We start from the raw sequence: 23,577 nt of genomic DNA on the forward strand, positions 1-23,577 counted from the left end.
TTGCACACGCAGATCCACAGGAAGCTCAAACGCAATAAAAGAAGCTTTTCAGCTAAAGTAGAAAATAAAAGAACCGTCTTTAATCTGCTTTTAGAGCAACACCAAAAAAAGTTTTTAAGTTGAGTACGTGTTTAAGTAAAAAGAAAGCCCTAACTCCACACACACCTGCCTCCTTCTACTGTAGAGTCGCCAGTTGTTGTGTTCTCAGAGGGCTCGACCCGCCCCGCTGAACCTCCTGCTCCTCAGAGTCACTTTTCCCTTAACTGCATGCCGGTAGCCCTCGGAAGGAGCAAGGGCAAAAAGAGATGGAGGAAGGGAGGAGGGGATAGATTAAGAGATGAGGAGAGAAAAGGGACGCTGAAGAAGGAAAGGAAGGGTGGGGAAAGTGTGTACCTGCCTGTGTGTGTGTGTGTGTGTGTGTGTGTGTGTGTGTGTGTGTGTGTGTGTGTGTGTGTGTGTGTGTGTGTGTGTGTGTGTGTGTGTGTGTGTGTGTGTGCGCGCGTGTGCGTGTGCGTGTGCGTGTGTGTGTGTGTGTGTGTGTGTGTGTGTGTGTGTGTGTGTGTGTGTGTGTGTTCTGATGAAATCTGCCATCCTCAGCAGCCTCCTCTTAAAAAATTGGATTAGCTCTCCTCCGGGAGGGAACCTTCAGGAATGCAGATGGATTGCAGCACACGTTCCTCGTGGACTCTAGGAGGCCCTCACACACACACACACACACACACACACCCTATCACTGGAGGACAATCTGTGTGTCTGAAACAAAAAACAGCACCTTCTATACTAATTCGCTTTGTCCTATTGACCCACATCAGCTTTGCCACTTGTCAGCTTTTCCACTTTGAATCAAGTCGATTTGAAGTTTGATTTGATAAACCTGAAAGAAAACAAAGAAGCCGGAGCCAAACCGTGTTATTCTTCAGTTTTAATAAATGTACAGCCAATTATCTTTGTGATATTAGAGCCTATCCTCTCACAAACGTACACCTCTTCCCGTTTTAATCCAACGCCGAGCTCAATGTCTGGAAAGCAGCTCTCCTGGGGCTCTCCGCTTATCGGTTTAAAGTTCACATTTAATCTCAACCCAAATAAACTGAAGAAAAACAACAAGACGTCAATGGAGAAGAAAAAACCAGATGTTTTTACGGTGAAAGACCTTCCTCAGCTGTCAGATCATTACATTTGTGTTTAATTCCACGTGAATCTGAGATTTATTTGACATTTCTTCTCTTTCAGACTGGCATGGCACTAACATATGATCCTGCTGCAATGCAGAATGGGTAAGAGTTTCTCTCTCTGTCCTTGGCTCCGTCTAATAAACTCACCTCCTTTGGTTCTTAGAAACCGGGTCAATGATGCTGTCATACCTAAAGATTAATGTAGTGTCTGCACTTTGTTACTGTTTGATTAAAGAAATCTGTACGAACTCTCGGTTTTCACTGGGAAGACTGGAGGAGGAATGTTGAGAGGAAGCTGTGTGTGTGTGTGTGCGTATGCGTGCGTGCGTGTGTGTGTGTGTTCTGTGTGTCTTCGTGTCGTGACTTAATGGTGCTTTGGAAATAAATGACCCATCGATGTGCTTTATTTCCCCCAATCGTCTGAGGCAGGAAGAAGAGTTTTAACACCCCCTCCTCCCCCCTACATCCTTCCCCCTCTATCTCCCTCTGGCTTCGGTCATTCACAGGAAACTCCTGAATCCCACTTCCTAAACCACTTATCCGCCCAGCGACTGCAAGTCAGTCCCAGCCAACAAGCATCCCTCACTTTATACAGCCTGCCATGTAAAGGACTCGCTTGCTACAAATCTGCCAAACTTTAATCCCGCAGATATTTTTTTACAGTCCAAAAGCCGACTCTGACATCAATGTTTTACCATTAGGACTTCCTGCTTGACTTTTGGTTCCACTCTTGAGAATAAATGAGTCAAAAAGCAGAAGGAAGTTTAGCCTAAATAAACAGATCTGTGTAAAAAACACAAGCAGGACCAAGTTCAGTGTCATTTAAATGATGTTTATTTAAGGATGTATGAAGATAATGGATAGGCCCGTTTCCACTATCGCGTCATTTTATTGGACCTTCATTGGGCCGGTCCAACAGGACCACTTTATAGGCCATTTCAGCACCCGAGCATCTGCCTTGGGACATGTATTCAGAAACATCCCGTTAGAGTGAGTGGGCGGGACTTCGCTCATGCTGATTGTTGGTTGTAACTCGGTACGAACTGATGTGGGCAGATGTCGCCAAACAAACAGTAACATTTACTGAGTTGCTGGTAAGACGGGGGAAAAAATAATTTTTTTCAAAACTCCCAAAGCCAAAAAATGCCCTCCCCCACACCATAATTCATGCCGCTTTGTGGTCTCCTACAGAGCGCCGTTAAAAACTGTGTTTCTTTAGATCATGAACGCCACTTTTTGCATAACACAATCGCTCTCTCTGTCCACTGAATGGGTTAAATTACTACATACGTTGATACGATAAAGCCTTTTTCAAGAGCAAGTCACCCCCAAATCAACTTTATTTTGCTGATAAACTATATGCATGAGTGCTTATTCGTGCTGTAGACCCATGTTGTCAGTAATGTAGCACTTTAGTGGATCTTAGTTAAAATTTAAATATTCTGCCTAAAACTGTCAGTGTTGTCCCATCTTCAGGTAAAAACTCTGCGCTGCGTTTTTATTTAAATCTGCCATCGTTATTGGCTAAGGCCTAGTCCACACGTAGCCGGGTTTTTTTTAAAAACGAATGTCCGCCCCTCCAAAAACTTGCATCCACACCACCTCGTTTAAAAAAATAAACTCTGTCCACACGTACCCGGATAAATATGTTGTTAAGGACATGCCAGACCTGTAGGCGGCAGTACTTCCCCTGTTCTTAACCTCGTCCTTCGTCTGTGGTTTTCCGCAAGGAGCAGTAATTCCGCTTGCAACAACAAACAAGCAAAAAGCGCTTGGAAAATTGATAAAGCGAGCGCAGCTCTGAGGGCATCCATGATGTCGGCTAGTGTAAACACGTGATGTCAGCATTTTTTTTTTGTCACAGGAAGTGACGTTGCGGACCTTAAAACTCCGGTTTTGTCCGTCCACACGCAGACACCCAAAACGGAGAAAACGCAGATCTTCACTTTGGCCGGAGTTTTTAAAAAGATCCGTTTTCGTGTGGAAAAACTCCGTTTTCGTGTGGATGACAGGCCAAAACGTAGAAAAACATCTACGTTTTGGCAGATCCCCGGCTACGTGTGGACAGGGCCTAAGACGTACACTATGACATTATGTGGTACATTATGATGTCACAATGTCATTTTGAGCCTGTGTTTGTGTATTTGTTTGAGGCTCCGCCCTCTCGGGCTGTCAGGCAACAGCACTTGTACTTTTCAAACAGTAGGTGAAAGTGGAGTAAGACTCTGGTAGGGGGTGACTTGCTCTTTAATGTTATTGATGTCCGTAGATGCCTTTTGTTGCTGATCAATCGCAACATGCTGACGTCTCGGCAAAGTCCTGAAAGGGACGATTTTGTAAGGACACATAATGGCGAGTATATAGGACCGAGCCTTTCCCCTGTAACCTCAGATAATTCTAGCTTAACCTAATTTGTGAACCTTAGGGGAAAATATTAATGTAAAACGCCTGTGAAAATGCTTATTGTGGTTGTTTGTGTGTTCCTTATCATCTCTTTGTACAAGTTCTAAACCCTTTCTTCCTCCTCAGGTTTTACTCCTCGCCTTACAGCATCGCCGCCAATCGCATGATCGCACAGACCTCCATCACGCCCTTCATCGCTGCTTCCCCCGTTTCCACATATCAGGTGAGCCATACAGCTCCGCTTCATATGTGGATTGTAGTGAAGTTGTCGTCGTGTCGGGGGGGTGTTGGATCAGAAATGGGCAGGAAAAACCAGCATGCGGTCCTCTTCTGTTTTCTCGTTGTTTCCTCGTAACTCCAGCTGTTCCCGGAGATAAACACAACAGGCGTAAGAAAACGAGCGTCATAAAAATGAAAATTATCCAGAGGCAGACTGAGAAGAAAGGATCAGCTCACTCATCAACAGTCTCCTCTCTTTTCAGTGCCCTGACCTTTTTCATCTATTATTTTATTTTCTCCACCTTCAACTCGCCGTTTTCCTCTTCCAGGGTTCATTTTCCACATTCTTCACGCCTCTGATCTGTGGAGTAACGCAACAGAACAGAACAGCCGTGTAAAAATTGGCTCTGTGATATGTCAGGAGCGTCAACCGCTTTCCGTCACCGCGCATTTCACACAACACCCCTCGCCAAATCTAACATCAAGAGGCGCCGCCGCTGTGCCCTCCAGTTCCGACACCATCGCTTAACATCGCTTCTGTTCGGTATGCAGAGACGCAGAGAGGAGGAGGGTGAGCAGGAGGAAGGAGATGAAGGAAAGGTGGGTCATTTTTAAAGACAGGTGGAGAGAAAGAGGGAAGGATCGCTCAGGTGGCAGTGGCGACGGCGGAGGTAGCTCAGGTGGGTGGGTGGGTGGAGGATGCTGAAGGTTGCCGTTTCCATCTTTGAGGCGCGCCTGATTAAAACTCCGGTCCAGTACCTGCAGTGTCTGGGAAGGAAGAGGAGAGGGGGGAAGTGGGCCAGAGCACGTCTCTAATCCGCTCTCCGAAGGCTTCCCAAATTGATTTATCAAAAACAATGGCCAGGCTTTAGAGGAATATTAATCCTCACAGTTTCAATATCGGGCAGCTCCTCTGCCGCTCCTCTTGTTATTGCCCTTCAGCCAGTCACGGCAGGAAGGTGAGTCCTTCATCTTCTTCAGAAGTACAAAGAGACACCGAGAGAAGAAAAGAGAAAAGACAAGACTCGTAGTTATATACAGCACGCTGGACAAAAGGAAATAACGTCCTTTTATGATGAAATTATAGCTTTTTACAAAGAAAATCAATGGGTGAACAGACATCATGGCTTTTTATGTTTTTGTTTGAGGTGATATTTTTTGAACGGCTTTCATCAAATCAGTAAATGGCCCATGTAGGACCTGCAGCATTCCTCCGGTGTTTCTATTAAACTGCCTTCTGCCAGCATGAACGGTGACCGGCTTCTTTTCCTTGAAAAGCTGGTTTGATGACACACCTGACGGCAGCCAGACCAGACCAGATCACCAAGATTTCAGCTGTGGAGTCGCCAGCCAGCCGTGGCCTGCTTTACATCACTGGCTCTGCAGACCGCCTCGTTGGCTGGCTGGCTAACTGGCAGGCTGTTTGGCCTCATGTGTGAATGGCTGGATGGAGCGCCAACTGGCGGACCGTGCGGCCGAGCAAGCGACTGACCAGCTTTTTAGCTTATTGACTGTTTTTTAAATTGTAATACAAGCAGTGAAGTTCAGCCAGAGGTAGGGAGCGTCTTGGGTTGAGCACATTTTGTTTTTCACTCAACACGAGCAGCTGTGATATTGTGCTTTATTCATCTGAAGCTATTTCCTGTTTTCGTTTAGGATTGCCTCGTCATCCTGGAGATTGTTGGTTTGATTTTACCTGCTTCAGAATGACGAAAAGGGAACGTAATGGTTGTACACCTGTCTATGTGTGTTTGCAGTTTGCAGGGGTGAGGTGGCGCTCACTTCTCACCCCTGCCACGTGGACCTCAAGTGATAAACCACAAACTCTGCTCAGTGGTCAACTTTCCTGGCGGGGTCACCCAATAGGACAGTGGGAGGGTTAAAGAAATAGAGTTGAAATAATTTGATGGATTTTAATGAAAATATCATTAAGTCAGCCCAATCCAAAGGCCCGTTTCCACCATCCAATTGATTTTACCAGACCTTCATGTCACGAGTCTTCAGCTCACTGGGCTGGCCCGAAAGGACTGATTTTTTGGGTCATTTCAGGTATCAAAAGAGTATCTGATCCAGGAGTTGTGCTCAGAAAAAGCCCAGTAGAGTGGCAGGGTGGAACTTGGGGTTAACACTTGCTGATTGGTTGTAATTCATTGGGAAATGACATTGCCAAACCAGTGTTTGTCAAATTAAAAGAGTTGCTGGTAAAGCAAAGGGGAACAAAAAAGAAAACAGGAAATCAGTTTTAAAATCCAAAAGCTCCAACAGAGGCAAACAACCAGACCACCGATGGTGGAAATGCAGTTCAATATGGCCTCCTAAACCAGCAACCTTCAGAAAACCCCTACATTTATACAACTCGGTCAATTTTACAGTTTCGGAGCTCAATGCCGTCAATTTTCCACAACACTGAAGCGTCATCAGGGAACCCTAGGTCTTTTATAAGTGGTCGGACCGCGGCCCCTGCACTGCCGCTGACTTACGTTTATCTTGGACATCACTTGCTTTTTATTGCAATTGAAGCCTCGATCGTTCAATTTTTTTGACAAGCCGCCCCTAAAGGTGTCTGTCCTCAACAGTCCCCGTGCAGTCTGTCCTCCAGCTCTAACGGAGAAAACTTCAGGAGCTCTGCATTGCTCCAGATTATCATCTCAGCTGATTCTGTTCACAAAGTAAAACTTATGGCCCGTTTTTACTTTCATTTTCAATATTGTCGCCGGGCGTAACTCCCCACACGATCATAACACCTCCATCTTGCGCCAAGTCACAATCACCATTTATAAGACAATTACCGCAATGCTACTACCAAGCGAGGCGGAACAAATGCCGCAAAATTTGCGCAACGCCATGCTGACATGAAGTGTTTATAAGACACACCGTTGCGATAATTCTTCGCTGAACGGTGTGTCTTGTAGAAAGGGCCTCAGATATTTTAAGCTAAGTTAGCATCTGAGAGGCGTCTTTATCACGTTACGTGAGATTTTGCAACACTTGATGAGATTGAATTATTTTTCTGGATTTGACCTAAACAACCAAAACTTCTGAAAATAAGATGTTAGTTGGAATAATTCTTTTTTTTTTGGGGGGGGGGGGGGGGGGGTGGTTATGTTTGTATTTAAATTGTGAGTTTGGAATACCTGAAGTCTTCATTTATGTTTTTTCAATAGAATTCATCTTGACAACATTAGAAGGTTTAGAGATGGAGGATGTCCCAATGGTTACATTATCTTTTGAATAATGAAACTAGACCAAACCAAAGGCTTCATCCAACTTTTCTCAGCATGTTTTTAAATGGCAGAAAAACACGATTCTCATGTTTCCATGCACAGAAAACATGAGGAAGGAGGAGAATCTGAAACCTGTGAGGACCTGAGAAAATAGGGCAACACGAAATGCTGATTTAGCTAAAACACGTCTACAGGAGCATCATACTAGTTCAGCAGTCTTCCACGTGACCTAATGGATTAATTTCAATAAAGAAGTCTCATTTTTATTCGCTGAACATCCCTCAGTTTGTAAGATTACAATTTAATTAACAAGCATCACGATTTTCTTGTCTACTTTGATCTAAGACGCTAAGAAAGGCTTTTTATCCCCTAAACTAACGAATCAGTGTTCCTTCTTTACAAAGCTTTAAGTACAATGATCCAGATCTCTTCCAAAACTTGATTAGTACTTGTTTTATAAAACTGGGGCTTGTAGTTTTTGTGTAATCCTGCTAACAGACAAACAAATGGCGCTGAAAACGCGCCACTTTAGTTCCACCTTGGCAGAAGAGATAAATGGCTTGATGGTGATGCGGTTTCTTAGTCAGAAGAAAAAGAACGCTTATTATAAGTGATTAAAGATAAGCTTTCTATGTGTCAATCGGCTGTCCCGTTAAGCTGCAGAGAACAAATATTGTCGTGCATAAACAAGCGGACTTGGCTGCATGTTGTAGAATAGCAGCCTTGTTTAGGTGTGGATCCAAATCACGCGCTTGTGTTGGCTCAGAGGATTGATTGCTCTTATAGCAGATTATTCCGTGTTTGTTTTTGTTTAATCTAATTGTTTTACCAGGATCTGTGGCCAGTCGGTGTTTGTCTGTGACAAGCTGTCTAATTCCTCTCTCCAGCATATCAGAAAGTTCTGTTTGTTCATCCATCCCTTTGTCTTCTCGTCTCTGTTTCAGCTCTTTAACTTCCTTGTCCAGGTTTTTAAATTACGTCTGCCCAAGATTTCCTCTTAAATTTTTTTTTTGTCCTCAAAATGATCTGGCTCTGTCCTCAGAAAACCTTTCAACTTTCCAGCAGCAGCAGCAGCGCTGGGTCGTGTAGCGATATTAAACTCCAAGAGAGGGAAACTAGCTCATGGCTCTGTGCACAAGTCATATTTTTGGCAGTAATAAGGAAGCAGGAGGGAGATTTGCAGCCTCCAGACTTTCAAATTCTTTTAGTAATTGGCATAACGTGATCCGTGTAAAGTTGAGCCATTTTGGTGCCGTAAAAAACCAGCACAATGACTTAGAAACCTCCAGACTGAAGAGTGCTCTAACATATTTGAACAGCCTGTTTTAATTTATGTTGGACAGAATTTAGATCCAGGACTTGTAGAAGTTTACATTGTCACCATCGTAACACTTTTATCTGTTTCTGTTCAGGTCCAGAGTACGTCATGGATGCCTCATCAACAATATGTTATGCAACCAACAGTAAGTGCTCCACCATTCACTGAGCATACGCTGCTCCTGTTTTAGCCCTTCTGCCGTGAGTTTAAATCTCTTTTATTCATCACAGACCTCATAAAGATGGCTTACAACGAAACGCATACAAGCTAAAATTGTTTAAGATACGTAAAAACAGTTAAAACCTACACGTCACATTCCTTAGTTGGGGAGGACTTTGGAAAAGTTTTGGACTCTCCAAGTATTGAGCCTCATTATGAGATTATTTCATGTCCAAGGTGTAAAGTAGAGAACATTTTTTAATTTGAAGACTTTCCGAACAGAACTGGCTTCAAGTCTAGGCTAGAGTCCCATCAGGCCTTCAGCATAGGGTTGGTGTGACTTCCTGCTAACACAGTCCAAGTAGGACAATGACGGCAAAAATTCAATTTTGCGTGTATGTGGTACAATTGTCATGGGAACTTGGTCGTGACATACAGCTGAAATATATGTTAGCAGTCTCCCTGGACTGCTGTTGTTGGTAAATATTTGGATAAAATTATGAGGAAATGTGCTGAATACGGCACAGAAGCGTTATTCAAGGAACATCACGTAATCACATTTTTGAAAGAGTTGTGCAAGCTCCCACAAGAGATCCATGGGAATCCTCATCAGACTTAAGTCCAGGTTTACCAGCTCAGACAGAAGAAAGTCAACAGTGCAGCGTCCACGAATGAAGTAAGAACGCCATCCTGTAGTCAAATTTGGTTACTGCTGCCCAACAAAATGTTATGTTCTCTAGCCTGGCAGCCCATCCTGTATATGAGAATGTATAATGTGGCCATGGTCCATTGACAGATCTAAGTCATGGGCGGGATCTACTGTGGTCTTCCAAAATGTCTTTGCATGCTACCGGATAACAAACAATGTGATGTACTCACCGCTACAGATGTCGGTCAGTGAGGCAGACCGCCACACTCCCTCAAAAAAAGATGCAAAGACATATTTTTTTAAAGTAAATTTCTATATGCTCTCGAGTCAAAGAGAAGCCCAAGTCACAATAGTCCAAAGTTGATGGAAAAGCCGTTTCAAACTAGCCATCGCCATCTTTGTTTTTTCAGTAACAAAGTGCTGTGATTGGTCCACCAAAACAATAGAGCGCTGTAATTGGACCACTATGGATGTCAGTCAGTGAGGCAGCCCACCATTACATTGAGGAAGAACTACATAAAACATTTTTATAAAGCATGCCAGTCACAATACTGGCCGCGAGGTTTCAAAGGAGCATTGCTAGATCGACATGCAGAGTGAAATCATTTTGCTTTGGCAAATGACGGTCTAGATTCTAGTCTATACTTTCTCACTCCCACTCCATGAGTTTTGTGGCTGTTGCCAGTTACGGATCAGCCCAAGAAGATTCTAGATGACAGGTGAAGATGACGCTCTTGGTTGTTTTACAGTAAGGGGCACTTACTATATTTGTTAGGGCAGTAGGCCTCCTGGATTGGAGGAAGTATGGTTGTTGGCCGTCTTTCTGTTAGCTTGCTGTGTCACTAAAGGCCAACCTACTCCTGATAAATGGCCCACAGTTGTATAGCACCTTTCAGAATCAGAGGACTCCAAAGCACTTTACACTACAGGGTATCATCCATGCACACGTGAGCCCTTTTTCACAAGACACACCATGCCGGCAAATCGGCGTAATATTACCGTAACGGTGAGTCTTATAAACGCGCTGTGCTGGAATGGCGTTGCGAGAATTTTGCGGTATTCGTTCTGCCTCGCTTGGTAGTAATATTGCGGTAATTGTCTGTCTTATAAACGGCTATTGCACCATGGCGCAACAGAGGGACGTGTCATGATGACGTGGGGAGTTATGTCTAACCGGCCAATATGTTGAAAATGAAAGTAAACGCGGGCCGCAAGTTTTGCTTTTTGAACAACGTCAGCTGAGACAGCAAACTGCAGTGCTCCATCAGCTTCTCTCCGTTAGAGCTGAAGCTCAGATCAACAGAAACCGCACAGGGGCTGATGGGGGCACCTTTAGAAGCGGCTTATTAAAAAAACGTAACGATCGCAGCTTCAATCGTAAAAAACAACAGGTTATGAAGTCTGCGGCATCAAAAAGACCACCCCATACCTCCTTTATGCCGCCATCGCCTAATCTTTAGTAAAAATGTCACGATTGCGCCACATTACCGCCACGGTCTGACCACTTATGAATGACATAAGGATCCCTGATGCCGGCATGGCGTTGCGGCAAATTGATAACATTGTTTTGTAAAATGGCCACACATTCACACACTGATGGTGATAAACTACAATGTAACCACAGCTGCCCTGGGACGGTCTGAGAGGCAAGACTGCCGAGCACGGGCGCCACCGCCGTCTCTGACCACCACTAGGCAGGGGGGGTTAAGTGTGTTGCTGGGATTGAACCTACAACCTTCCGATTCCTGGAAAACCCGCTCCACCTCCTGATCTACTGCTGCCCCATTTAGCAGCTCATCAGTCTGTTTACCACCAGCTCCTCATCAACATGATCTCTACTTGAAATAATTAAAATGGTTGTTTTTTGTTGAGGTGCTAGTGTGGATTCTAGAGTATTTCATAAATTACACAGCTGTATGCAACAAGCACACCTTCACCAGCTTTTACAACGGTGTGTGTTCATTTAAAAAGTGTTTTCTCCCCTGGATGATGATAAATCAGCTCTTTTGTAGAAACGTTGAAACAAAGCCTGATATTCAGACTACATAGAAACCTGTTTTTTATGTTTTCATTAAAGGAGGAACTTTGAGTTTTCCTCTCGTATGAAGGCTTTAATTCATTTCTAATGTTATTAGAATAAAACAAATGAACAGTTATGTAAATGACTTCAGAGTTGAGGTTTTTAATAAATGTTTCTGTTTAGCTGTTCAGAGAAACATTTATAAAAGGCTTGATTTAGGCTTTGTGTGGCCTGAGAAGCACATTTATTGTGCTATTCGCCTTATTTATTTATTTATTTTTATGAAATGCTGACAGAATAAGAATGAGAGCTATTATATTTAATTCTTTATAGCTATCAGGAAGGGTCACTTCACCACCGTTACCATGAACCCATCGTAGTTAGATTTTAATGGAGTGTAATTAAATGTGAGTAAAACATAACTATTGGTCTGTGGGTGTGATTTTGTTCATACAGTTAATAATTCTCACTTATGGAAATAAATGAGTGTCCTTTTATGCAACTGCATGAAGCAGAATGTGGATAACACTAAACATCAACCTGAAAAGTGGGTATTTAACCAAAACATGTATTATTTAAGCTCGAGTTACCCAAAGAGGCAGAATTCTCCGTATCTCTTTGTTGTTGCTGCTAAAGCTTTAAATGATAAACTATTCTTGCCTCCAGTGATCTGTTAGCCCGTTTTTGAGTTTCTGCAGCAAAACAAACCGGTTAACGCTGGATTCCACACCCGATGGTGCGGTATCGCCCCGCCGGGTGATAGCCCAACCAGCCGTACGACTCCCCACTAGGGCCATTTACCACTCTGTCCTACCGATCTCACTTCCCCTCCCACTGAGGAACAGTGAACATGTAATCTGGTCACAGCAGGCCACCACACCCACACACACACACACACACACACACACACACACACACACACACACACACTGCAGCTCCTCTAGGAGGATCTGAGTTTGTCATTCAGCCATTCGACTTCCTGCGTTTTCTTTCAGTAAATGACTTCCCCTTGAGTGAAGTTAGCCTGATAACATGACATGTAATATTTTCCATCTTCTGGGCCTTTCCTCCATATGTATACTTGTCTGAACTTATGTACTCGTGAAACGTGAACACTGGCCCAAGTACCGTTCCAATCCTAAGTACGTATCGTTTCAAGTAGGTGGAAAGTTCAGAGATGTGTTCTTGCCCATTGTATCGAGGATGCGTTAATGCATCCATCTGCGGACTTGGGCCAGTGAGGCATCCCATAATGCATTTTGTCACAAACCATTATACCCCAACGGAAAAAAGAAATCACGAGCTTTGGGTAGTGACAGAAAGAACGAGAATGCGGATACAAGCGGCTGAAATTAGTTTTCTTCGCAGGGTGGCTGGGCCCTCCCTTAGAGATAGGGTGAGCAGCTCGGTCATCTGGGAGGGGCTCGGAGTAGATCCGCTGCTCCTCCACATCGAGAGGAGCCAGTTGAGATCGCTCGGGCATCTGGTCAGGATGCCTGCTGGATGCCTCCCTGGTGAGGTTTTCCGGGCACGTCCAACCGGGAGGACACCTAAAGAAAGACCCAAGACATGCTGGAGAGACTATGGCTCATGGCTGGCCAGGGAATGCCTTGGGATTCCCCCAGAGAAGCTGGCCAAAGTGGTTGGTGAGAGGGAAGTCTGGGCCTCTCAGCTTAGGCTGCTGCCCCCACGACCCGACTCCAGATAAGAGGCCGAAAATGGATGAATGGATGGATGGAAAAAATAAATATAAAATTCTCCTTTACTGTAGATAATTGTGTTTAACCTGTAAAATTAACTATGTATTTGAGGTGTTTTTTTTTCCAAATACTTACCAAAATAAAACCATCATTGCCTTAAATAGCTCTGTTTTGGTTCTAAATAAACATTTTTCTCTTCATTAAAGAGAAGGTAATGTTGGTATTTTTTCAGTTTCTGAGATGAATTGATAAAGAAACACATTAAAAAGTGGAACAAATACCAACAAATGAAATGCATTAATTTTTTTTTCTAAGGGATAAACTAGAATTTTTTTTCTGGTCATTTTTTGTACCGTAGCATTAAATGGCACTTATTGCCATGACGTAACGGAATACGGTTCTGCTCCAAACACCGTCTTCGTCCTCCCATGCACAATAGAACGGACTTTCCACTGTACTTGCCAAGAACGTATTTGCGTACTTGGTTTTTGACAAAAGACGTTTTTATCGCTTTTATCTGTTTCTGTTCACTTTTTTCAGAGGACACCATCTAGAGGTGGAAAAATGTATTGCACCTTAAAGGCCCAATGTGTGATATTTCATCTTATAAGTTATCAAATTTCTTGTATCACATTCTCAAATTTGTTTTTTTTTTTATGATAATTCAAACAAGCATTTATTCTAAGCATTATTATTAGCTTTATATTTTAATATTTTAGACAAAAGAAGCAGACCGGTGCTCCATATGGCATGCGCCATCTTAAAATACAGTGACCTTTTAGGGACATACAACATATTAAGCTTCGCATTTGATGTTTGCGTTTTTAAATGATGTAACCTCAAAGAAACAGCAGGGGGCAGAAGTGCGCCTTGTAAGCATGCAGTCTGACAAAGTAACTAAGAAGAAGAAGAAACTAGCCACACCGTACTTCTAGCGATGGAGGATCACACATATTCTACAAGCAAACTTGAGAAACGGGATAGTTTGAAAGCGCTTGAAAGCGCCGATCTTCTAGACTTTATTGCAGCTCTGCCTCTTCCTCTTGTGCGTGGGACGTTGCGGCTGGTTTGAGCAAATTCGGCTCCTTCATCTTGGGATGCTTGCCCTGCTTCTGTCGCATGTCTAACACCTCTGCCTCTCTGTGCGCTGGCACACGTCTGTCCTCTCCCTCTTCCTCTCCCTCTTCCTCGCCCTCTTCCTCTCCCTCGTCCTCTGTCTGTCTCCACTGATGAACCATCGGATGATATCTGACTTTGTTTACGGAGAGAAAACAATTACAGACTACACTACCTTGTATATTTCCAAAATGGCAAATAGAAATATAACATTTCTCAAATAAAATGAACAAAATATTGTCATTTTTTGTAGTCAGAAGTCATCACTAACTAGCTGCCGTTTGCTATTAGCAAACATAACTGACATAAAAAAGTTTTTCTTATTCAAAACCTATTTAGATTAAATTAATAAAATAAGTTAGATGAAAACAACTAACCTGTTCGCTGACTTGAAAGCTGGAATTAGATGATGACATGCTGCCGTTTACAGCAACACGATTTTGTATTGTATTTGTTATATTTGTTAATAAAGTTTTAAATAATGATTAAAAAAAAACCTTTTTGATCCTCGGGGGCTCCAATAGCTGCAATACCGACTCTAAACTGCGTGGTGCTAAAGAGTCGGATCTTTTTACTATGATTTCTGTGAATTTCACACACGGGGCCTTTAAGCCCCTAACCCTAACCCTATGTTAAAGCTGGAAGCAATGCTCGTCATTTGTGAATGCCCACCTATGTGGCCAACAAAGCAAAAACACATTGTTTTACCATTATTATTCTTATGTTTTGCTACTTTTTGTCGCCAACTCCGCATCTCTTCGACATCCAAGTTAAACACAGACATCTGTCCGCCATTGTTAAGCAGGCCCAAGTAAAATTCATTGCTGGTCTTTGAGGCACTTTTTGGCAGTTGTGATTTTCTGTATTTTGTCTGTCTTTGAGTAAAAGCAGGCAGTCATGCAATCTGTATTTTTTGTTCCCGTGAAGTGAATTGTAGCTGCTCCATGATTCGCAGTGTCTTTGCAGCTTTGTAAACAGCTGGAACACGCCTTTCAGTCCAGGTACTTCCGCAAACGGGCATGCATTTGTGATGTCATCTGTATGTAAGCGGATGTCTAACACATTTGGCTAATGATTAACGGTGATCAAGTTGCATGGGGCACTACGGGAAGGGGGGAGAACTTAGCAAAAAATCAATAAATAAATAAAAAATAAGACTTATTGCCTGCATTATATCAGACAATCAATTCTATGGATTAAAAAAATCATGCATAATTCGTGAAAAGCTTGAGACTGATCATTTAGTGTGTTTGTTTGCCTTCACGCATTTGCATGTTCTGTTTGGGTCTTGTATCACCATATGTATGCTCCATATTGGTTTTTCCCATTAAGACTGTGCAGCATCTGATGGTCATCCATCTTCCATCCCTCTGTCACGGGGTTCTCTCGGAGTGCTTGGCACCAACACTTAACTAGCAGCCACATTGTACTGTGGTCTACATCCCATAAATTGCTCATGCCAACAGTAGCCATGTGGTCATATCTTTCCCCGTGGTCCTGTCCCCGTTGTCTTGTGGTGGCTCTTGTCTTAGCAAACGGCTGCTCGGCACTAACCCCAGCTGTCACAGCCATCAGTGGATCATAGCTTCCGATCTGTCCTCCTTTATGACCCGCGATCATATCGACTACCACTACACACAACAGACCACCATTTACACACACAGTGCCAGCAGCTCAGTGAATCACAGCAAATTAGCCAAGCATCCTAGCTTTAAATGCTTTGGGGGGGGCACTCAGAACATTAAAAACCAATTGATTGCACCACAATTTGGCAGCTCCAGCCTCGTGTTGCGTGTTAAACCAATGGAGCGTTGTGTGATGGTGCTCCTTGTGTGCCGGCAATATGTAGGCAACAGAGCATGGAAGGGGAGGGGGTCACCGTTAGCCACTTAGGCTGGATAAACAATAATTATTATTCAATAAATAAAAATTTAATTAAAAGTATCAATTACAAATACATTTAAATTAAATTAAATAAAAAGGAATAAATTAAGAAATCAAATGTAAACTAAATACTAAATAAAATTATTTTAAAACACACAATTTAAAATAAAAAAATAGTTTTTTAAAATTGTTGTTAAATTGAATTGAATTCTCAACCCAAGCTTTTTTTTTTTTTTTTGGTGTTAATTTTTATTTTAACCAACACATGCATGGGGTGAACATGCAGCTGGGATTTGAACCTGCAACCTTTTCCCTGTGAGGCAGCAGTGTTGCCGATGCTCCACCATGGAGCCTAGAAATAAGAGTAAAAGATAAAAATTACAATAATAAAACATTATAGGTGTGCAATAGATTTTAACCAATCAAACAACGTCCGGCTTGAATTTAAACCTAAACAATTCAGATTTCCAGAGAAAATCAGAATGTTTGATTTAAAAACCACAAAGAAAAACAAAAGACATGCATTATACATTCCTACAAACAACCTGCTGATTCAAACCCATTTGCTGGGTTATTTTGCTAATTATTTATAATTAATGATGATCAATTAAATCATCTTTTTATCCAGAATAATAGTCTTTAAGATCGACCTTCGTCCATGCTGAGCTGTTCTGAGCTGAGAATAAAACGAAAAAAGAACTAAAACAAACCAACAGCATTCAAACAGCATCTCCGTCCTAAACCACTTTTTTTCCAGCTCTCCAACAAACCCTGCTCTTTCTGAATCAAACGCTGCTTTTTGCTCCCAGCAGCAAAGATCTGAAAGGAAACCAAACGTTTGCAGAAACAATCCAAAGATCATTTTCTTCCAGCTGTGATAAATGTGTGGGTCCGAACGTATTCTGGCATCCATTCAAGCCCATCTGTATTACAACTTTACATCATTCCAAATGGACAGGTAGGCCATAAATAAGGCACATCTTCTCTTACTTATATCAGATTTAACAAACACAGCAGGCTTAGCTGGAAACATCTGTACAGACCAGATTTTATTGTAACTGTCACACATTTAATATACATTTGTTTTATAACCATGGGGCGTTTTAGGTTACTAGTGTTTCTAGTTGAATCGAAAAGCATTCATCTGTGTTGAGCGTAATTTGTTGAATCGTTTATGGACTGCAGATGTAAGTAACTTGATTGAGAGTCATCTTATTACCCGGTGAACATTGCAGCTCGTTTTACTTCTACAAATGCATTTTTTTGTATCTAACTGATTAAGTTTAGCAAGCTTATTCACATGAAACTGGACTTCATGCACTGATCAGCAAGTACCTAATTGGCAGTGAGAAGCAGACAGCAGAGAGCAGTTTTAATAATTTATCTTCGGTTAGATTCACTCGAAGTGTAACTCGTTTTCCTGCGTCACTTGTCTCTTTATTCCTCTCTACATGGTCAGCAGACCTCGGAGGAAACTGGAGATCTAAAAGCCCCAAATGGCAAGTAGATATTTGCAACTCACACACAGAGTTGCCTAAACACACTCATATTGTCTGAGTGCAGAAACTCATTCCACATAATGGTAAAATCTCACTGGCGAACAGCTCATCAATCACACGCAGAGTCCCAAATTCACTTCACACGGCCTCTGAGAGCAGGAGAAAGTGCAGCTCCAGTCATGCGCAGCATTTCTGTCTTTCCCCATGACTTACCCGTCTCCCCTTTCAGCTGTGTCAAGTGTGCATTAGCCGGCATGCAGCGGTACTTACATACTGGAGGTGAATTATCGGATTCTTCTCCGTTTCAGCCCAGCCAGTTCTTTCAGAGTAGGTATTTACTGGGCCATCATCGGAAAGGGGTAAATCAGGGAGCGGAGCGATACCCATCTCCCCGCTTGACATTAAAAACGGATTCAGAAGGGGAACAAAACGTTGGTCTCATGCATTTATCTGCTGAGGCAGAATTTGAAACGGGTCTGCATTCGACCTTGTGTTGCTCTCAGTGTCTTATCTCACTTGTCTCTCCATCTTTTCATCCCAGTTGCACATCCTTTACTTTTTTCCTCAAAGATCTCCATTTCACTTTTGTCTCCCCCACATCCCCTGTTCTGTTTTTCCTTTCTCTTGCTCCTATTGATGATGACTGCTTCTACTGTGTTGGTGCCATCAGACATGTTCAGGGTTAAAGTTTCTTACGTATAAGGAAGATGTTGTCGCAGACCCACGGCGTGACCACGGGGAATTGAGCAACTGGATTTTTATCCATGACGCTTTTAGCTTGTAAGTCAACAATCTGACGTATTATTTTTTTTAATCCAAAGCAGTTATCTATAGTTGGTTAGTTGCTTAGTAGTTGCAGCTTCTGCGGCTAGCAGGTACTGACTAGATTGCATATTTAATTTAACCAATAAATATACAATTTAAAAGGTAAAAGTCTTGTTATACATCCATATTTAAACGTATTAAATATAACTTTGCGTGACACGTGGCAGTAACGTGAGGTAAGTCTGATCCATTCAACCATTTTCTTTGACCAAGGAAGGACAGTGTCCTCATAAGCAAGGCGCCTGGCAGGCCTTGACATTGAGAAACACCCCAGGTGTTTCCAGGATATTGTACAATCTAACAGATCACTGACCTTTGCCCTGAACACCCAAATATCAACTCTGTAGATGTTGCTGGTAATCCACCACCTGTAGCTCTCCATCGCTGCACCATAGCATTACAACTGACAGGTGAGCATTATGCTGAAATGAAGTAGTGCCGGTACTGTGGTCCTTTTGTGAATTCATGAAACAGAGATTCAATGCTGGTATTAATTTGAGGATATCCAAAGTCAAATTTTTTTAGAAACCACTCATTTCTGTCCCGCCTCTAGTAAAAATCTGCTAGCATATGTTTTATGACCTAATTTCTACTTTACTTTAACAATAGTCGATCTTGTTTCCATACACGCCTTCCTCCTGTTTGTGTAATAAGCCTCTAAAAAGATGTTCACATTTCAATGCAATCGCAAATAACATAAATAAATGCACTAACAACTAGTGAGGCCTCATCAGCGCTCACTTTCATTTCTCTGCTGCCTCCGTTGGATAAAATGAGCAGCTCCGCGGCAAGTTCAGTCTTGTATGCAGGCTGCTGTTATTAACAGGGCAACCCTGGAAATCTGTTCGCCCCAAGGCTGGATTCATGCTGCAGATTAGAGTGAAAGGCTTGGGCAGCTGGCTTCCTTTTCTGGGCTAACCTGAACAAAAAGATGCCTTAAGGCGTTTTGGAAAAGATGGTGCTAGACGAGGGAGACTTCTGAGTCCTGCTGTGAACTTTAATTCAACAAAACAAGCTAAATAAGGCCACTAGATGGAAGAGCAGATATTTATCTACACTCCTATTACACCATCTTATAATAAATAACCAGAGTAGGATTTCTTTTAGGTTTTTCTGTCTCTGTGGACTCACTTTCATTACTGACTGCGTGTAGCCTTCAGGTGGGCTAAGTTACCACTCAATCATCCACAGATGTTTCTTTACACCAGGCTTTCCACACCGGGAATGATTGACTGACCAGGATTAGTCTTGCTACAAAAACTAGCTATGTTGTCTTAGATTTAGGCGGATTTACTTATACCCTGCAGTGTTCATGTCATGTTCTCACTCACCCAAAAATAAAAAATAACACCCCCCTGTACACACCAGCATCAATAGCCCGGCCACAGAACCTCACACAGAGAACCCAACTGTCAGCCGCTGTGTGGAAAGTGTTGAGTCGGTCTTCTTTCATGTGAGTCCCTCACAAGTGATGCTTTGTTTTAGTGAAAGACTCGAGAATACAGCCTTGGTCATTGTTTGATGTTCTTGAGGTTTTTAATGTGCATCTGTTCTAGATTTTTTTCCCTGTTTTTTCTTCATCTGATAGAGCTCACATTGAGAATTAAAGCTTCCCAGGGCTTCTCGCCAGGGTTTGGACTGGTGGCTGATTTCTTTCCTTAATGTTAGCATGGGTTGGCATTTTTTCGAGAAGGAATACATTTCTGTATAACATCCATAAGGTAGACTGTGGTCCTCGTGAACTGGTTTAGTTTTTAAATTCCCAGCTCACACTAACCACCAAGCTCTCTACAATGTCCAGAAAATTCTAAAATGGTCTGTATCTAAACAGAGATATTAGAGGATTCAGAAAACAAAAAAAGTAATTAAATTAATGAAAATAGTCTTCTACCCATTTCCTGCTTTAGCAACCAACAGAAAATAGATGGGAAAGCGCTTGAGTTAGAAAAGTCGCACAGATCTGTCACACTGTAAATTCGACTCACCCATCTTGGCTTGTGAGGGGGAAGGCTGTTGTTGATTTAGATTCAGGAGAGAGCAGAGAACGTCTTAGCTAGTAGAAGCTAATCGTTAGCATTAGCAACTCCACAACACGGCAGAACTCCTTCAGGATTGTGTTATTTTGGAGATAAAACATCAGTGTTGCAGAGTGAATGAAGGCAGTGGAAGATTTGCATTGCTGTTAGCCAATCAGAGATTAGATATTTAAATATCACGATTACTGGTGCACCAGAGCTTTTTTTCCACAGAGAACTACTCACGAGGCATTCATTTATGGTATCCAGACCCAGCAGGTTTATTGAAATAACAAGTGAATGAGAGCTTTAGGCAATTATCTGCTTATTATGTAAAATCATTTATACTTAATAATTAAAGTTTTTCAAATCAACCCCAAAGTCTAGACGGCTGCCGGTGCTTATCATCACCAGTTTGAATTGAAACCATGGCAACCCTTTTTTGTTATTTTTTCAGTGTTGCATCAAAGTTTTCATTTGCCAACATCCACCAGTTTTCCGTACTAGAGATGCATTATTAAATTCTTCAAGCTTGAACCTGAGCCAGTTCTTTCTTGGAGGGACTTTAAATCTGAACCATAACTTTCTGCCCTCATCAAACATTACTTAATCACAATCATTTGTTAGTCAACACAACCCAGTTGTACATTGAAAAATGTTCCACAGATCCAGAGGATAATAAAAACGGGGCCTTGTGATTTTGTTGACCGAGGCAGAAATACTGAGATAATCAAAACAGCTTCAGACTTCAATATTAAATTTGAGTTGTTTTGGAAGGAATTTGGGAATTTGCTGTCAACAAGGTTTTCTTGGTTGAGGTGGTGGTAAAGTCATGTTGCTATTAGCCAATCAGAGGCGAGATGTCAAATAATCAGGAAATAAGATCCTGCTGTCTTCTGACCATCAACATAAATATACTGGACATCTCCTTTCCATAGGCTCCAATATCACGTTTTTGAGGCCAAATGGGAGGTGGCCACCACGGCCATTTTGACCGTGTCACCGGTTTCGTCAAGCCCAGACAATTCCAAAAATGGGAAGAGAGGAGGAGCTGAGGGTGGGGCTGTAAGGCTGGGATCAACTGACGACACCCGGTCGAACTAGCTACAAGCTAACCCTGGCTAACCCAAAGCTAACACGGAGGTGGGAGCTAAGCTAACGGAGGTAGCCACCTAGCTACAACCGGAGTTAACTGTGCACAACACCAGAGCTTCTGAGTCAGAGATAAGCCGGGCTGACCGCTGGGTAAAACCGGGTGCAACACAGAGGTCTCCGAGACCTCCACAAGCTGGCAGCCGCACAGCAGACAAGCGGCGCTGCAATCTGAGATGCGCAGAGCTGCCGCTGGGGAGAACCGGGTGGAAAGGTTTTCATCCCAGAGCTCCACAAGCAGTCAGCCCGCCGCAGCACATAGAAGCCGCGATCAGACAGAGATGCACCGAGCTGCGGGGAGAGGAGAACCGGGTGGAAAACATCGGTCTCCCGAGAGCTCCACAAGCCAATAGTCGGAATCCAGCTCCACCAACATGTTATATTTCAACCCATTTTCTAAAGTGCAGCATTATGTTAAATGCACTGGGCTTTACCCTATTACATTTAAATTTCATGGTTAAACAGTACATGTTAAAATCTAAGCTCAGCTCGGCAGTGACCTAAAATACATAAATATAATTTTACTTACCGAAAAAAATGAAGTGGAGACTCCTTGGACGCTCTATTAGTGCAATTAATGCCACAGCAAGTCATTTTGTCTAACAGTTGCACAAATAATATCCAAAACAGAATACACAAACACGGAGACTCAAAATCCCGAAACAGTTTCCAAGCCAGACCGAGGCTCTACTGAGGCCTTTCCACGGAGCTAGCTCTGTGGTCACGTGGGTCTGATGCTCATTAATTATACAGAACTTTAGGCTTTTAATACGCTTAAACAGAAGAGTGAGAACAAAATTCACCCCCCTCAGAGTTGTCATGAGTGTAAACTAGATCATTTAAACAAAAAACATGTTTTGGTACCAGGCTGTAAACATGTTTATTTCTGCTGTGAAATTGTTATTTTTAACATGGGAGTCAATGAGGATTTGCTCGCTTCTGACACCAGCCCCCAGCGGATGAGGGTGGAACTGCAATTTATGGTACTTCCGGGTTTGATTCAATTTAGGAGCCGCATTGTGGGAGCTTGCTTCTGACCCCACTCCTCTGTCTATCTTGTACTTCCTGAAAAAGGAGCGTGAGAGCTTTTTTCCTACAGAGATCAACTCACAAGGCATTCATTTATACTAGAGACCACTAGAGAAATGTATTGAAAAACGAGTGAATTTGGTTTTATACTTTAAAGGTGTGGTTGACTGAAACATTATTATTTTAGGATTATTTGTGATTATAATCGGTCACTCTGAGTCTCCTACACCTATTGCCTGCATTAGCTTCTGATAGAAGATAAACAGTGAAATGCTACGATTTGAAAATCCTCACATATCTATGTCACAGAGAATTTGCATTCACTGCCTCGCTCATCTTGTCTGGCACCCGTCCACGGGAATGCTTTTTTTGGTTGTTATTTTTAATTAATTTATTTATTTTTGTTTATTTAAAAAAAATTTCAGAGAGAAAAGAGCAGAGTGTGTCTTGGTGATAGTGACTTTGCAACATGACTGAACGTGTTGTGTTAGCCAATTAGAAGCGAGGTGTGTGCACATCATTAATAATAATGAGCTATCCTACTGTTTTCAGCCCACCTCTGCACCAGCAAACTTCTGTATCTTAGAACAGGAACGTCATAGCTTTTATTTTATGACTCATAAGTTGTTGATTTACACTAGAGAACACCGCAAATGTGTTGAAAAATCGAGTAAATCACACCTTTAGGTATACATGTGATGTTAGATGCCTAAAACTATATATCTGTATAGGAAATTAAGAGTTAGGCTATAATCAGATGTTTGTGACTGCATGGAACAGTCTCATTATTGAAGTAGTGCCACTCAGATCACTATTTGATGTTTTAAAAATGGAGGCAAACATGTCCAAAATGCTAAAGTGAAGTTTTTAAAATATCCACAAACCATCAGGCGATGCTACAATCTAGAAAGTTGGCCCAAACCCTACATCGGTTTGATTCCAGCAGCTTGATCGTACTCCCATCTCTCTTTACCGGAGTCTCCGTCAGCTCGGACCAGAATGTAAATCACTTTAATGACCCGCAGAAAGTGCTGGACATCCTTCAGCTGTAATGGATCAGGCAGTAAAAGCAGCCACTATTTGTGTGGCATTTATGTATGTGCCCCACCTGCTCTATAGTTTTTATTTCTGATCAACAAATTCAAAGGCCAGGTAATGAATATCAGCTCATACCAATCAGTGTTTCATCA

At 42.4% G+C, this 23,577-nt stretch overlaps 1 protein-coding gene across 3 annotated transcripts in view; it reads left to right on the plus strand.

Annotated features, from left to right (window-relative positions):
• rbms3 (RNA binding motif, single stranded interacting protein) overlaps positions 1–23,577 on the plus strand; it is a 473,759-nt gene that overhangs the window by 426,384 nt on the left and 23,798 nt on the right. For all 3 annotated transcript variants that reach the window (XM_054745076.2, XM_015973526.3, XM_015973527.3), the window contains 3 exons: positions 1,234–1,277; positions 3,705–3,801; positions 8,434–8,484. In XM_054745076.2, the coding sequence (XP_054601051.2) occupies positions 1,234–1,277; positions 3,705–3,801; positions 8,434–8,484 (192 nt within the window). The remainder of the gene's footprint in view (positions 1–1,233; positions 1,278–3,704; positions 3,802–8,433; positions 8,485–23,577) is intronic.

The sequence above is a fragment of the Nothobranchius furzeri genome, chromosome 19 (assembly GCF_043380555.1).
Source record: "Nothobranchius furzeri strain GRZ-AD chromosome 19, NfurGRZ-RIMD1, whole genome shotgun sequence".
In the NCBI taxonomy this organism is placed as follows: domain Eukaryota; kingdom Metazoa; phylum Chordata; class Actinopteri; order Cyprinodontiformes; family Nothobranchiidae; genus Nothobranchius; species Nothobranchius furzeri.